Genomic DNA, 18,760 nt, shown 5'->3' on the forward strand with positions numbered 1-18,760 from the left:
TTATTCTTCTTTTTGGAGACAATAGTAAAAGTAATAGCATTCGGATGTACGGTAGGTAGCGCATTCACCTAATTCTGTAAGCAATTTACTGCATTTGCTTATCATTAAATAAGTCAAAAAATAAGAAAACAACATATGTGCGAATCGTTTTAATTATGAGGAGCTGCGAAACTTGGAAAACTGCCATTGTAAATTTCAGCCATTGCTAGGCTAACACTCAAATATATTTATGACGTGATTTGTATTTGTTTTTTTATAAAACACACTTCGTTTAACAATAATTGCGTTCCATTGCAGAACTTCTTCAAGGATCCGTGGAACATTTTCGATCTGATCACCGTTGTGGGCAGTATTGTCGATGCGCTTTGGATGGAGTTCGGGGTAATTATTGCACAATTATACACACTAACGCAGCGTATTAATATGCTTAGCACTGTTAGCATTTTAAGTTGTTATATTTCAAGCTGTTGTCGACAAATATAATTCATATAGTCAATAATTACGATTTCGAAAGCGGATGTTATGTTAGCTTTGAATATTGTCGTTAAGCAAGTTATGCATTTCAAGAGTTTTAATTATACGTACATACATATATTATTATATAATAACTTTCAACTATAACCGCAATAACGAATGATTGCGTTTTGACGTTAGGTTTTAAAGAAAAAATGTATTTGCAAACACATGTAGGCGACACTTTTGTGGCATAGTTTCTAAGTGACTACCAGTAGTTGCAATATGCACATACATATATTCATAACTATATAATAGAATGTATAACTATTGACTTGTTGAAACTATTGTATGATGAGTTCCGCAATTAATGAGTTTCAGCGTTTCTCAAATTACTAAATATTATGCAACAACGCAGTTATTATTATTCAATAATAGTAATAATACAAAGTTAAGTGAAGGCTGGTGACTATCTAGTATGTTTTACAAATTAAGTATAATAAATTATTTTTATATATTTCGCATATTCAAAGCGTTGTAAACGTATCACTTACAGTAAGAATTTTTGCGCTACGTATCTGAGAGTCAACGCCGTAATTTACGTATTTTCTTTAAGCAAGCACATGCAATAATTCTTAAGTCGATTTAACACATACATATGTGTATATAACATTATTATGTATATATATATTTTTACAATGAATCACCGCGATAATTAATAATCATATATCTTTTAATTTTCCTTTTTCACATTTTATTTATGTACCATCACACAAAAATGAAACCAAATACGAAATGGCGACCCATGAAAACTAAACAAAAAACAAAAACTTTTCAAAAATTACACAAAAACCCCACTTGAAAATAATTTTCATGCAAAATTACGTTTCAAAACACATACCCCAACTTACACTTAAAAAATTGCACAATTTGCCAAAATACAACATCGAAACTATACACGACATATCGAAACCAATTTAAAAACTTCAAATACACACACATACATATGTTATGTTATTTCCACGTACACTAATATTTCTACGAATATTGTCCTTTTCTCTGTGTAAACAAATATGTATTATTCAAAACGAACAAAAATGCTTAAAACTATTTAAAACTTCTGTATTTTAAATTTGAATTTTTTGCTGTCGTTTAAAAATTCTCTTTCATCAAACGAAACATAAAACCAAACAATTCGTTGAAACCTACCAACATTCGCAATCACAACAACATTCAAATATCAATCAATAAAAAACCTAATCTGAACAACTATCCTCTACAAATACTCATCTACTACAACTACAACTAAAATTACAACACCAGCACGATGTAAGTACAAAACACCACTTATTACACTAATACGATAACCATAAAATTGTTTTTGTATTTGTAAAATTTTACATGTGTTTTCATTGTTAAAAGTCCTCTTTCGACTTATGCTTTATTGCTATTGTGTGTTTAACTAATTTCTTTTCAATGTGTACTTAATTACTTTTAGTTTAGAAAGCTGTAAACTTAATACGTTGATTGGTACTAACCCTTCGCTTTAAAACTATGCGCGGCCAATTGAAATACTCGAGCGTAAATCGGGTTTCCTGTGAAATGTCGAACTTTTTTACTTCCCCCAGTAAGAGCTTGTTCCTAAATGCCCAAATAAGTTCGCTCTTCACTGCTTCTAACAAAAGTCATTCCCATTAGCTGATAATGGATCTAACATTGTTAGGTCGTCCTTAAATGTTAGTGCAATACGTGACTGCTTGAAAGTAAAGCGGGAACACCACAGTGCCAAACTCCTCTGTTCCTTTAAATTTTTAAACTAGAATTGTGTGCTTAAAACATCAAATACTAAAACTTATTTTAGACTTTCCATCAGTCGAGTTATTGAACTATAATTCGTTCAGTTTTTCATGCGCTGCCTGAAGCTAGCTCGCTTATTCATGCTTTGGTGATAGAAAAGGCTACATTCATTTAACTCCTTGGCTGCTAGAAATACGGCTTTTATTCCAATTGAGTTTCATTTAAATGTTAAATATATTTTAAGACTCATTCCTTAAATGTTTGAAAATTAAACTTATGCTTGGGATAGTTCCATTACCACGGGCTGTATTTAAATAAGCTCATACATATTTTGCTTCCCCGCTGAACACTAATTTCGACGCCTTTTCTCTTGCTCGCCAGACAGTTGAACTTCGTTCCTCCTTTGGCTTAAATCATTTCCTTTGTCTATTATACTAACAGTGCCCTCTTCATTTTGATTTCATTTTAGTTATACATTGTTTGTACTTTCACTAATGCATCCCAATATTACTATACAAAAACGAACAAAATAAAACAATAATATTTGTACACATTTCGTATTACATGTAAACCGTAAACATAAACCGAAAACTAACTTATTCTATACTAGAGATTTCGAGTGTACTATATATTTAATTTGTATTTTCATACTTTTATTTATGGAATGCTCTTACAAGTAACTATTGAGATTTTCAAACATGCTTCTATAAAAACTTACTTAAATAACCACTTGCCTAACTACAATTTATGCTATATTTGGGTTTATCTACAAAAAGTTCTAAGTAAATACTTTTGCTGTAAGTAGAACAAGAAAACGACACATTTACAAAATCCAGTTCATTTCCCAGTTCTTGAACGACCGACACGCCTTATGTTTGCCTTTTTGGAAGAAGAATTTTTTAATTAATTAAATTGGTTGAGAAATAAAAAAATTAATTTGAAAATATAAAATTTCAGGAAAAAAAATAATTATAAAAATTCAAAAAATACCTAAATTAATGTCGTCGGCATAGTAATTTTAAACACATATATAACAATAATTTGCTTTATACTAATTTGAAAAACTTTTGAAATTTTATATTTTTGCTTTACAAAATACGCATTCCCACCGCCAACATTATCATTATTCAACAAAATATATACATATATACATGTATCTGCCACTTGTCACATCCTGCCCGGAAACGACACGAACTAAACTTAAAATTCATCTAAAAATACAAATACAAATTAAAACTCGGAAACCAACTACTTTCGAAACCACAACCTGATACATGCATACAACAAATTCATCACCACCTACACCCATATGCGAATGGAATTTTGAACTCCTCGGTTTTGCTAAACGAAAATCATTTAATTTAAAACAAAAAAACATACAAATAATTTTACATCACACTTAAATGTCGCTGCAACAATGCTACAACCACAAATTAATGCTACCACAATTCTACCACCACCACTACCACCTAAACCATTGATACTACACCGCCACCGTTTTCACCCATTGCCACTGCCACATTCACAACCGCAACAACGCAATTGATAATCAAATGTAACAGGCAACTGAAGCAACTGTAAGTAGTCGTGAAAAGTTTTGTCTCATTTTTCCAATATTCAGCCGTAAATAATCAAGCTAAAAATATTTTTTGCCAAAAATAACAATTATACCTTTACGTTCTCTACTTTTGTATAAAACTTGAACGAAAGCCATGGCGAAATGCCGTTAGTTTTTTATCATTCCATGCTCTCTCTTATGTTCTAATTTTAAATTCGCTCAATTTATTCAAGTTGTTTCTAAATTTTCTTAATTAGTTTTAATAGTATAATTTAAAAATAAAAAAAAAAAAATTATGCGAAAGAAAAAATGAAATGAAAATTTAATAAGAAATACGAAGTCTACCGCAGTTTTCGTTTATTCAAAATGCTTACCACTTTCTGTTCTTCGCTTATTGAATTTATTGCTTGAAATAACATAGTTAAAAATATATTTCTTTAATGAAAATATTTGAATACAACTGTCTTACAGCCAATTAGTTGCTTTAAATGCCGCCTCGGTTATCGCTCACTTTTTATTCCTCGTTACTCTTCGTTGCTCTTTGCTATTTGTATGTCTACTTGGATTACTTTGTTTTCTCTTTCGTTTAAATAAAATTGTTGTAATTAGCTTTTCAAATCACGCTCACCTAAACATTTCACGCAAAGTAAAATAATTTTAAAGCTCTTGAGTAGTTGAAAAACAAAATTTGAACATCTGTCAAACTGCTTTCAGTCAACACTTCACTGAATTGTAACTTTGAAAGCTAATCACGAACTACCAAAACCACTTGTACTAATAACTTCACCACTTCTTACCTTTTCCTGCCCTATCTCTTCTTGATTATTTTATTTTATTTGCAGTTTTGTTTACTTTCGAATAAAGTTAAAATACTTTACACACTCATTATAAGTAGTTAATAGCTAGCATACTATTTATTGCTACTAGCATGATGTAATAATATTGTAAAATTGAGTTCCGTTGAATTTGCTATGCAAACCTTACATAGGCAGACCCTACACCCATCCGAAAACAATTTGCGTATGCGAAAGAAGGGAATTCACTTAGGATAGAATTATAAAAGCTATATGCCAACATCTTAGAAGATAGTAAGACCTTACATAGCTGGATAAAAACGTAATTGCTTTATATGTAGCACTATTTGGTACTAATCGGAGGTAATGAATTTGATAGCGAACGTTTCATGACAACGTGGTAACCGGAAAGTATTGTTTGACAGACATCAACACGACGCTTCTTTTCAAAAAAATTTAATGATTTTGTAACCAATCGTGCTTTCAGTTTTCTCAGATCCAAATTATGTTTCAGCAGATGTCACTGACAGTCATACCAACCTAAAAAACTTTTTCAACGAATGTTTTGCTCACAATATTTAAGTGATCGCTTTATAATTGTTGATATCAGTTTTGAAAAGCTGTAATTCCAATAGATATACTCAAAAAATTATAAATTTTCATTTACTATATCCCGAAAACGTTATTAAAGATTGATAATTGATTCTATTTATCCCAATGAAATTCCTGGAGAATACATTGCAGGATGTAAAAAAATCAAAACCCTTTATGAGCTTCTTATTCTGTCTGTTGTGCTTTCAAATTTTTTTTATATCTTCATACAAAATTTTTTAGAACATGTAGAAAATTATTTATGTTAAGGAAGTTAAATTGTATCAAGCAATTTGGAAGAGAAACTTATTTATATATATATATATATATTACGTTGCTCATGGGTGTAGGGTAATTTTGTAGTTTGTGAGGTACAAATAAATAGCTTGAAGCTTAGTTAAGTATGTTAAAGCATTGTACACAGTTTTTCGTATAGCAGCGTTTAAGAAAAGCTCATAGAAATTATTAAACGGTTAACAAAAACAAAAAAAAAATTAACGAAATCCGGTAAGTAAGTGACGAATGGATAAAATATAAAGATATCGGGTAGAGGAGAAGCAGGTATGAATAAACACGAAATGTGCTACGAAACTTAATTTACCTTCAACACTGACCTGTTATCAAGTGTCCCTACCAAAGTCCCATATACCTTGAATATCGTCATGGTGAACAACGGACAAACTTCGAGCGATATGTACAGATATATATATACATGTATATGCCAAACTCTCTGAATAATATGAAGTTTCTTCGGGAACCAGAAGTTCTGAAAGATTTGAAGTTTAAAATCGGAGAAAATTTTGATGATTTTGAAGTGCTAATCTGTTGGAAAAAATTTAATTCAAAGCCAAAGCCATGTTCACTCAATTATTGATTCGAATATATTCACGTTCTTCCCTTGCAAGTCTATTCGTATTTGGCGCAGTTTTTGCATTAACGCCGCTCCTTATGGTTTGCGTTTCGAATTCCTGCGCAGCTTTGCAAATACAGTGTAGTTTTCTAATACTAATCGATTCTTAAATAAATTTCAGATTATAAGGCAGTTTATACAAACCTATCTGGTAAGTGTAGACGCCAAGGACTTTGACCTAAACCAGGAAAAGTTATTGAAAAGAGAATGTCTATACCGAATATTAGAGATATGTATAACGGCATATTAATACGTTAAAATGTAGCTAATATATGCGCAAATAAGTACTTTGTTTAGACCTAATTAAATGCTTCGTGGCAAATCCCACTCTTACTTAGCGAAGCGAAATGAATGAAGTTGTAAATCAAGGTATTTTCGAAAATTATTTACTAATTTATATATTTACATAGACTTGTGCCACAACAAGAAATAAATATTTCCGACAATAAGCACTCTTAAATATTGTATTTTCATATGGCCTTCATTTTAAATCTATTTAATATATTATTCTTGGAATAAGAGTTTTAGCTACTTAAATAAATGCGTAAAGATTAGTAGAAATTTATACATTATGCAACATTTTTAAAACAGTAAAATACAATATAGAATAGCCTTTATTTTCGAAAAAACAAAAACTAATTCATTTGATTATAAAATAGAAAACGATTTGTATTAGACAAATATAGTTTTAGCTTATACTTTTTACGAAAACAAAAATATCTAAGAATCGTTTTTTATTTTTTAAGTTTTTTTTTCTAAATTTTCGAAACTATTCGCAAGCTGTGGTAAAGAGTCGGTATTGGAAATCAATAACGTAAAATCCGATTTTTTAACAACTAGTTTTAGAATGTGAATGCATTCGTTTCAAGTTCGTAGCTTTTTTGCTAGCTTTTTGAAATGTATCGTTAGTTCTCGAACGATATTATAGATATATCGTCACCTAAAATTCAAAATAACGTAAGTAGGATCACTTTTCATAAGATGCCAGGCGAAGGAAACACGATGTAATAAAAACCAATCTTATTGAAACAAAATTTGAGCTTTGGTTATAAAATGGTTATATATTGGTAATATCTGGCAGCATAAGCTGAAAATTTAATACTTCATATACAGCCGTTGACAGCTTATTAGAAACGGGAGTTATTTTGAAGGAAATGAAATTATTTTCGAAAAAATCACTTATTTTTATCGTTTTTTCACTCAATTTATTGAAATTTACGTTGAACTTAAAGTCTTATAGTAAAAATTTTAATTAAAAATCCTCTTTTTAAAGAATTTAATAAAAATTAGTGGAATCAACGATTTGAGTGCGACAGCTAATTAGAAAGGAGAATTTTTTATCAGCAAAAAATACTGCTTACTTTCAGTTAGTATTTTGTTGCTTAACCCTTTTACTTTAATACTGCTTCACATCCACTGCGAATTGACGTTATAAGTCTCTAATTTTCAACAAAACACTTTTGTGTTGACTTTTCCGTGTGCTTTGGATGCTTGTTCTGGAATGTCCATATAACAGGCAAATTATCCTTAGTCCATGGCAGAATGACATGTTTTAGGATGGCGTCGTATTTCTCCTTATTTAAAATTCCATCAATTATATGGAGCGGACCTACACCACCCCAGGAAAAAAATTCCCACACACGTGAAACATAGCGAGGATCAAATTCTTGATAGATTGGTCGGCAAACATATAATACATTCGATCATCAGGATCTATGCGATTTAATTTGTTACATCGCTCCAAACAACATACTTCCATTTATTTGTTGTCCAAGATCAATAAGCGTTGGAAAAGTCTACACATTCTTTCCTTTGAATTTTAGTTAGAAGTGGTTTCATGTGTGTTGTTCTGCCTTGAAATGCAAATTCGACTAAACGCCGGGCAATTGTTTTCTTGGATATTTGGACATTGTATTCGTCTTGAATTTTATGTTGGATGTCAGTGGAACTCATTTTTTGGGTCTCCTCGGGAGATGGTAGTAATTCTGCGGTATATTTCTGTTGCAGTTTTTTGGATTTTTTTTCGCATGCAACGTTGGAAATAGTTTTAAAATTCTTTATATGCTTAAGGGCATTGAAAACAATTTCTTTTGAGCATTTGACTTCATTCAAAATTTGTTTGTACGTCTTTCCAGACTGACGAAGAGCAAAAAAGTAACTACGTTGGGCGGGGAGCGTTTCCTCATTAAAAAACTTCAATAATACATTTTGTTATATTTTAAACCACAACTTGGAAAGACACCCTTACCAGAAATCAATAATATTATTAATAAAAATTAACACCTTGAGGAATTTTAATTCTTTAAACAACTGTTTCTAATTATCTGTCACACTTAATTCTATATCGTAACGTATTTACTATTTGGGGGAAAAAAAAAAGAATTTTGACTTCACAACTACAAAACAGAGTGAATTTAGTAGTAAAGAGTGTAACACGAACAATGCAAGACTTTTAGGAATATAAATAACAGTATATCAAAATTTTTTATCATTATACTCATCAGCCACCTGCAAAAAAGGGAGCGTTTCTAATTAGCTGCCAACGGCTGTATATATGTAATATGTTGCAGTGAATCGTAAGCAATAAAAAACTCAATTTCGATTTATTTGATGATACGTTGTTTTGCACTTTAGGTGACGATACGTAATTTATATTTATATTGAGGAGTTCAACTGATTTATATATGTATATTACTATCAGTTATGCCAGTCACTTAGGATTTACGTCTTCGCTATTGAGACATATTTAAAACATATTTTCAGTAAATTTAGTAAACATATTAACACAATATATAATAATATTGCTACATGACTTATGCAATTTATAACTAGTTTATTGGTCATGTCTTTGTATAAGTAGTTCTTAATTGCAAAATTAAACAAACACTCATATTAGTAGGTTAACATGCATATCGTGTACTATATACCTTTATGAATTAACATGTGCATTGTTGCATTTCAGTTTCATTTATCGCATCGGGTCTCTCATGGCCCTCCGGTATTATTATTACATCGTTCATCATGCGACTTATCGCCCCAATTCCCACGCACCCGCTAGTTCGTATCTGCATATGTATGTGTTATTCATTTGCTTGGTTGCGATAAAGCATTGCTTGTTGAACCGTAGCGTGCATTTGTGAGCAATATGTACTCATAATACTTGTCTAACTGTTTACGCGTCCCACCGTACCAAATTGTTTGTTTAACTCCAATAAAAAAAATATAAAATATTAGATATAATTAAAGATCAAACTGCAACTTTTACAAACATTTCACAGATATTAATGACAACTTTTCTATTTGTTTCTTCTTTTTTTTGCAACAACAACCACTCTGTCTGAATCTATCACAATTTCAAAACCAACCAAAACAATTCGTAATGAAACTTTTGTAATTGAATTGAACTGTTCTCACTACATGCACGAAATGTTCGGAACGCAATGATACCCATCATCTTTCTATATAAAATATATATGTACACGCAACGAATTCATACCAATCGCTGCAATGATGCATCCTAATTAATACAACCGCAACTGTAATCGTTGTAAACGTTATGTGTATGATGTTTTGTGGCAACCAAAAATTCAAAATTAAATATTGCATCTTTTTCTGAATGCAAAACGTACCATAATATATGAATATCTATACACAACTAACATATATATAAATACTCTCACATATACGAATGCTAATTTGCACACGGATGATAAAAACCACAACACAAACATGAAAAAATATATCGAAAACTACATCAACTACACATCGCATCGTAAAATTCGTGAAATGCAAAAAAATATATATAATTAAATGCAAATTTCGATGTATAAACGAAAACACTTACAACGTCATGCAAAACGGGTACATATCTAATCGATTCTAAAAACTGATCGGGCCACTCATGCATACTAATTAATTGAAAAACACCATGTCAAATCAATGGTAATACAAATTTGTTTCCATGTTTTCCAGGATGTAAGTAAAAACAACAAAAAAAGTTACAATTATTTCCAAGAGATATTTATTCTTACAAACTATATATGTACATGCCCACTAGTTGCCAACTCTCACATAGCCAAAAAGTTTGTAAAATAGCGTAAATTTAGTCGATGAAAGTTAAACCATTACAATAGAACTTAGTTCCAACAATCTTGATCCATAGCTTCCCCTAATGTTCGAAAACTTGACATAGTTTAGCTTAGAAAACATGCAATTGCTATAATGGCTTTTTTATTCCCGTTTATTGGTTTGTACTACACTTAAACAACGACAAGAATAAGGAAATAAAGGATGCCTGTGCACTTGACGCAAATTTTAACAGACTCTGAGGCCTCACCTTCGATACCTCCTCCAGTGTATCATACCTTGAGGACCCCAGATGCTAGTAGCGTAGTCTTGCCAAAACGGAACAAATGCACAATAGATCCATTGTTGCCGTGATGCCCTGCTCTAGACAGGGAGACAATAATTCATAGCGAAAGTTTCAGAAAAAATCAATTTGTCCACGGCTATTTTTTACTATTATACTTTACTGACAGTTCCAAATTTAGTCGTGCTGGAAGAATTCAATGTTACTAATGCCAGAAATGAAGGAAAAAACTATTCGATTTAACTATTTAGTCTCTTTTAAAATTTGTTAACTCAAGTAACTCTCACGTTATTATATGAAAATGACGAATGTTAAGAATCTACTGGTTCATGGAGCCTACGCAAGACTGAAGCATTAAAAAAAAATCGTTTGTATCTATCACAGTAGCACGAAATGTCGACTGGTATACAAGAAAGAACAGTTAGAAACATATTATAGGCTTGTAGTTTTTGTAAGAACGCGTGTAACAAAAATTTCTACGCTTTTTCTTTTACTGTATATGAACTACAGCACCTTATACTCGACTCACGATATAATAAATTTTATTTGCTTGTTTTGATACTCCAACAAATTCGCTTATGCATATACTGTTCTACCATATCGCATAGAAACTTATCGTCATATAAAATGCAAAGCGCATTAATAACATCTATTTTTGAAACTGCTATATAAACATACAAATATTTAACTGATAAAATACGAATAATCATTTGCAGTCATTTTGCATTTTAAATGACGCTAAGTATACCGTTATGTACATACCATAGTTCAACTGCTTTTTACGATCAAATTTTATTGGCCTCTTCTCGGTTCTAAGTGTCCATATGTATATTATCAACTGACTGGAATTCCGATTTTTATAAATGTCACTTTAAAAGCTTTAGTTCTCAAAAATCTTTAAAATGTATGGTTATTATATGTTTAATGAAATCTCTTATCTTTAGGCAGATAGGTCATTAGTTTGTAACATAATGCTACACCTGCAGATAATGGATTTACCTGCTCTACTTTATTTAAGAAATTATGTTTGTATAGATCGTAAATATCCTGCTTATTAACGTTATACATTCTATCCCTCGTATTGCGCTAAGTAACCTTATAATATTCAATTTATATTTATACAGTATATGCTAACGACCCTACTTCTAACTAGTCTATTAATGTATATATTCCTTATATTCTATAAAGCAATAGTAGCGCTATTTTATACCAAAACTATTTTAGGTATAATTCCTTTAAATGTGCGCATATTCAGACTGTCACTACTCCTATCATATATTGCTATGTGTAGTGCCCTAAAACAAGAAATAATATTTGAAGAACATACGTATATTTAAGCAGCTATAAGCGTAATCACGAGACCAGCAGATCAGCAGCTCAGCAACAACGGTACACTACGTCACATGCAATCAAAATTATATGAGAGTGATTTCTGGTTATAGTTGAAGAATTGCATGCGCACAGCAGTTACGCTGAAGAAGCCACTGCGAGGCGGTACACGTCATGTCATGGATGCTGTTGCGTGCTACCATAAATACTTGTACTACTAAGCCATACCCACCCAGCCGTATAGGCATATATGGAGCTAATGAAACGGGTCAAAAGTGTACTGGCAGCTGCGGGTATGCAGTAGTTACAGATTTATAGTAGACACGGAAAGTCTATGCGTAAAATATTTTGGTCTAAGATGCAATGCATTGCACTATACACGCGCCTCTTTGCGTGTATGGAATTGATAGCAATAACGGGCTATAACTTAAAAATTGAATTAGTGTGACAATTAGACTTTCAAATTGGTTTAACATCACCCTTACGACAAGCTAACACACTTAGGTTTTCTAGAAAACGACTATCCTATAATACTTATGTTGTAATATTTTAAATACTTATCGGCTTTTTATACTCTAGCATCTTTTTTTCGCATAATTTGGCATTTTGAAAATATAAAGATTCAGTGGACGATTTTTATATATATTTTCATAAACGTATGTATAAATAAGAGCGAATTCGGTATTTGTACAAAATTACAAATTTCTGACTATACATTTATTTTTGAGAATGTCTACTAACATAATATTCACACTCACTTTGTTAAATTACTATTAAATAGCGAATATTATGTGTAATTGGTGTGTAAATTTTTAAATTTATTACGTATTTTTTTCTAAAATCTAAGTTATGTCAAAATTTTAAAATTTTACTCGTAATGTCTTGTTCATTATTTCACCGTTTTATTAGCATTCCAAATTAACCCTTTTACTTAATGAACGTATGATTAACAATTTTACAAAATTTTCTACGTACCACTCACTTACCACTACTAAAACAGTTCAAATCAATAAGTATTTAACTAACCCGTCAGATAGTAAAAAGAAACAAAATAAAAAAAATTAACAAAAATATTTGCTGAAAAGCAAGGAACTACCACACTGCTTGACAAATAAAACCGTTACACAAATTCACGAAAAAGTGCTCGCTAATTGTGTTCTGTTTGTTTCTTTCATTTCTTGACCAAAAATATTTTACAGTCGAACTCAATCAACGTTGGCTTCCTGCGTTTATTTCGTGCGGCGCGTCTCATAAAATTACTCCGTCAAGGATACACGATACGAATCCTGTTGTGGACATTTGTACAATCGTTCAAAGCACTTCCATATGTCTGTTTGTTAATAGCCATGCTCTTTTTTATTTATGCTATTATTGGAATGCAGGTAAGTGTGAAATGAAAACATGAAATATCATCAAAACATAACAATAAAATCTAAAAAGTACTTACCGCCTTTAAGAAATTATTTCCATTTATTTATTGAAAATACTTGACTATTTCATAAAACTTTTTCTTTGCATATAATTTTGTGAATTTTTTATTCTTTTATTGAATTTTTTTTTATTAGAAACTTTTATAATATAAATCGTTTAACTTGATTTTTATCAAACAATGTGGGTGGTTAGGTCAGTTTACTTTCTTAGTTTTATATTTCAAGGGTGGTGGGTTAGTGAAAATATGAAAAAAATAGATGGCATCATTTTATCACGTTTTTAAATGATTATGGATACATCCTTTAGGGAAGTAGATTTAGAAAAACTTTAGAGTAAAGGTTTTGTTAATAGATAGATGGAACTTACTTATAAACAACGAAAATCAGGTGGCACGATGAGATCTTTATGACACTGTTTAAAACTTTCTAATACTAACTGCTTTTGTTCATAAGATATACTTCTAATAAGTACCTCACCTTACGAAATCTTACTACCTTTAATTTATAAAACTTTTTGCTTATAAAGTTATTGCGTTGACAGAACAGACGCTGAGGCTTTTATGTATGTAACAAGTGGACTGAAAGAAAAGTCTTTTATATCAAAATTCGATTTAATAATACGATGACTTCCAACGTTTCGATATTGTGGTTGGAATTTTGCTCCATAACGAGCTGTAGTTTCTTCGGGTAAAGAAAAGTGAAAACTTGCCGGGAGCAGATTTTGAAAACATAGTAAATGCGAAAAAATTTTGACACCGCTTTCACTGATTTGAGTCACGGAACTATAGTTGCCAACTTTTAAATACATTAAAATTCGTTTCTATAGATTAAAAATTTTCATCACAAAATAATTGCAAAGTATATATCCCCACCAGTTTCAACTTAAATGGCGAACTATTTCAAATTTTGACATCATTGCGTTGAATACGTGTTTAATTTCAGCATTTGAGTATGGTAATGACAAGATCCGAATGGTAGAATTCGCCAACTCTCAGTGCAGATGGTTTTATTCTATTAAGCATTTTAAAATTACTGGAGCGTCAATAAATATTAACGGCTTACGCCAGCAGCAGCAAACTTTTATAAAAGGTTGAACCTTCTTTATTCAGCTCTGCAGCTCGAATTATTCTTTTCAGCAGCAGATTGAAGAATTCGCACGATATGGAGTCGCCTTGTCTGTAACCTCTTTTGGTATCGAACGGCTCGGAGAGATCCTTCCCGATCCTGACGGAGCTTTTTGTATTGCTCAGATATAGCAGCATAAAGACAACTCCTTTTCTTGCTGTCAAAAGCAAATTTGAAATCGACGAAGAGGTGGTATATGTCGATTCTCCTTTCACGGGTCTTTTCCAAAATTTGGCGCGTGGTGAGTATCTGGTCAGTTGTTGATTTTCCAGGCTTAAAGCCATACTGATAAGGTCCAATCAGTTTGTTGACGGTGGGCTTTAATCTTTCACACAATACGCTCGATAGAACCTTATATGCGATGTTTAGGAGACTTATCCCACGGTAGTTGGGCAGATTGTGGGGTCTCCCTTTATATCGATTTATCGATTGGGGAATCGGATTCGCCTTCTTCATTGCCATTGAGCAGGCTGAAGTAGTGTTTCCTCCATAACTTTAGTATGCGTGGGCATCCGTTACTAGATCACCTCCGGGGTGTGCATTACACCTGTCGGCCAGCTTGTGAACTTCTTCGTAAACACGCAATTTGGCCTCTCTTTTTTTGTCTGCAAATGCGTCTCGTTTCCTTCTTCAACTCTCGGTATCTATCCCAACTCGCACTTGTGTAACCACCTACATATATGTAATCCCCTGCTTTGATCTTTGCAAATTGCGTGAACATAAAGTGTTCGATTTTTCTCTAACTTTGACCTTGTCTACATTTTTGAATTGATCAAAAATTTTCAAAATTTAAATTACACAAAAAATATCCCTTCCACCAATTGTTCGACAGCTGTGATATTCATTGGTGTCTATTTTAAAACTAAGTTTTAATTGCAGATAAATAAGACCCTGTTTTTGGTGCCTAATTCTCATTATAAGATATAATATAAACTTTCCAGCTTATTGATAAGAAACTCAACTCTGCAAGCAGAAACGGAAGTATAAAAAAAACCTAATATATTTTAATGGGGTTAACGGATATACTATAAATTTAGACATTCTAGCTGAAGTATTTGACAGCCATCATTTTGATCGCGGTTATAATTGAAGTGAGCTGTTAAGTTAATTGATAAATTTTAAGCACTTCTCTTGAAACTCTTAACAAAACCTTTATTTTTCTAGCCTCAAATCATTGTAGTGTCTTCCATTCTTTTGGAAATTCTCGTACAGTTAAAAATAGCTTATTATTCTTGCGTTACTCGGTGGTCTCATCAACTCGAATAGAAGCGCTTTCTCAAATTGGCAACAAATAATTAATTTCGAAAACTTAAGTAGTCCAAGTGTCCCGTTAGTATGTTGATGAAAAACCGAGAGCGTTCATATTAACTAGTAGAGCAAGTAGTTACATAGCAATATCTTTATAGCATAGGATTTCATCTCAATACTGATAACATGATTAATAATCTTTTGTTATATTTATATTTATATATTGTACAAATACTAAATAACGATTACCAAACTGAAAATGATATGTCAACGCTCAAATTACAAACAATTATTGCAAATGCAAATCAAATAAATATGACGAACAAAAAACCGAAAAAAACTAAAATGAATTAATCGTTAAACCGAAAACCAAAACGAAATGGTTAAATGTGCGTAATTTAAAGGTTTTTGGAAATATTAAATATGATCCGGATACGCAACTCAACCGTCACAATAATTTTCAGTCATTCTCCGGTGGAATCATGCTGCTTTTTCGGTAAACAAAAACAATGTTGACTTAAAACAAGTATTGCCAAACAAAGTAATTATTTATTACAAGTAATATTGTTTACAAGTAAAGTTACTTAAAAATTCGTATATATTACATATACCCGTATAACTAATATTTACTATTTATAATATTTGCATATAAGTACATACATACTATATGATATTTGTATTTGTTGCCGTTGCTCTTTTGAATAGTGTTGGCGTTGTTTTTGAACGAAAATAAAAAAAAAAAACCTTACAACAGTAATATTTATTGCATACCCAAACCTACTTACAAAATATAATTCAAGAGTTCTCACATACATATATACTAGAACATGCATACAAATACATTGCAATACAATTTTCTTTGGGGGATATTCTAGTATTTACAGTAGCTAGTACACAGTATACAAATATCGTACATACATATATATATGTATATTTATATATATCGAATAGAGTTAATTCTTTTTTCGTTGCTCTGATCGAGTTGTTGTTTGAGGAATGTCATTAAACTAATATTTACGTACAGTTTTGAATTTATACAACGACTTTTGGAAAAGTTCTTTTCATGCCATTTTATGTATATAAATACATACATATATTGTTTAGGAAGTTGTGAAAACACCACCACAAACATATTAAGCCCGTAATTTAGAAACAAAATGAAGTAATAAATGTTGAAATAAATTAAAATCGTACCGAACAAGTGTAGTTGGATATTTTTTTTAAAAATTGCCGTTAAAATTAACAAAAAAGTAAAGTAACATACATACATACATACATATACATATGTAGTTTAACGTATAGTCAAGAGTGTTTGAGAAGTTCGCTGGAGGTATTTAATACACTCTGGAATTCTAACACACTCACACACACACAGGAAGCGCCATCACAATCATAAACCCTTACAATGTTTGTACAAAGCCACCCTTCAACATAATTTGCTAAAATCACAAAGAATATTTGTAGTAATTGTTGAAATTAAATGCTGTTTGAATTTCTCACCGGGGCTGTGTCACGATCGTAAACACATTTTGTGCTTACTGTATTCACATCCCCACTTTTACCCAGTTTTCTGTTTCGAGTATTTCTAACCCCACTAAAAATGTAATTATTGTAAGCAGTTTCAGTTTCCTATATATGATTTATGCAGTAGAAGGCTTAGAACGTTCGTTTTACTTAATTATTTCGTTTTCGTACAAAGTGTCGACCAACATACAAACACGAACATAAAAACAGTTTCATGACAAACCAATTGTTTTTAAAAACATAATTTCTTTTACTGCCAAATTTAAAGAAGTAATCTAGCGATAACAATTAAAGCAAATTCGAATATGTTTTCGTACTTATATTCATTGTTTGTTATGTAATTCTTTTGGTTTGAGTTTTTTCATAATTTTCCAGCTTTTGTATCACCACCTTTGTTTCATTTCTTCTACAAATAAAAAAAAACAATAGTAGAACAAAAACTGATTTTTTATTAAAATTAAATCACATTCGCTACATGCATAGGTGTTTGGGAATATCAAACTAGATACAATGGATAATACCATTACTAGGCACAACAACTTCCAATCATTTATACAAGGCGTCATGTTGCTATTCAGGTATGTAAATCTAGTTTCGCTGGACTCTTTTTTCTAAACGTTTAACGAATACAAAAATATAATGAACATTATAAAAACAAAACAAAAAAAGATAATTTTATGCAATTCTTAGCGCCTCTTAAAACTTTCTAGTGACACTATATACTTTCAGATATATATGAAAATCAATGTGAAATTATAAAAACTAGAACGATTTCTTATTAAAATTGTTAACGATAGATATAGATAGGTGAATACATAATCTCAAGGATTAATGCAACTATATTATACCCACATATCATATACTCGTATGTATGTTCCTACATCTAAGGCATTTAGTGAATGGACAAAATCCCTGAAAATATTTAAAGACGAACAAATATAGAGATGAAATCGGTAAAAAATCAATAATTTAGACTGAAATATTTTTATTTGCAGATTTCATTAAATTATGTAGTCTATATCATAGATATAATTTTAAAATTTCTTTAAGTATAAATTAGTACACATAGTATACCCCTCCTGTAAAATATAGTACTCCTTAACTAAATTATTTTAACGCTGAGGATTTTTTTAACTATTAATGAGCTCAACTTCATTGAGTAGATTTTTAATAGTCTTTACCTATTCAACTGTTCACAGAAATGTTTTTAAATTTGTCTATGATAAAATAAGTTTCTGTATACTTCTAAAGTCAATTAAAAAGTCCTCAAATTTATCGTGAATATTCCTTCTTTCTAATGCTTCTTTAATATCAAAAGATATAGCTCTCTCATTTTCTTTTTCTGCAACCCAAAACAGTAAAGACAAACTCATTATAGAAGCCAGATCAAAATTAATGAGTGGGTTGTTATTAAGCCACCTCATTCGATAAATTCTACAAGTGCTTCTAAGACGCTTGAATGCAGAGTTTTATTACGCGAAGTATTCAAAATCGGCGTCCTGTGGCCCAACTGCTGCTTATTTACAGTTAGGCATATGGACGATAATCCTATTATGGATCTATCAATGTATAGCGTACTCCACAATTCATTCCCTTCAGAGACCGAATACAGATCTTATGAAATCGTTACAT

At 31.1% G+C, this 18,760-nt stretch overlaps 1 protein-coding gene across 21 annotated transcripts in view; it reads left to right on the top strand.

Moving 5' to 3' along the window:
* Positions 1-18,760, top strand: part of LOC105233065 (voltage-dependent calcium channel type A subunit alpha-1) — a 183,804-nt gene that overhangs the window by 121,241 nt on the left and 43,803 nt on the right. For 16 of the 21 annotated variants that reach the window (XM_049454287.1, XM_049454295.1, XM_049454286.1 and 13 more), the window contains 3 exons: positions 298-381; positions 13,001-13,183; positions 17,612-17,706. In XM_049454287.1, coding sequence (XP_049310244.1) covers positions 298-381; positions 13,001-13,183; positions 17,612-17,706 — 362 coding nt within the window. Of the gene's footprint in view, positions 1-297; positions 382-13,000; positions 13,184-16,008; positions 16,101-17,611; positions 17,707-18,760 lie in introns of all 21 variants that reach the window. The other 5 variants (XM_049454289.1, XM_049454291.1, XM_049454304.1 and 2 more) reach the window with 1 other exon arrangement.

The sequence above is a fragment of the Bactrocera dorsalis genome, chromosome 4 (assembly GCF_023373825.1).
Source record: "Bactrocera dorsalis isolate Fly_Bdor chromosome 4, ASM2337382v1, whole genome shotgun sequence".
NCBI classification, from domain to species: Eukaryota; Metazoa; Arthropoda; class Insecta; order Diptera; family Tephritidae; genus Bactrocera; species Bactrocera dorsalis.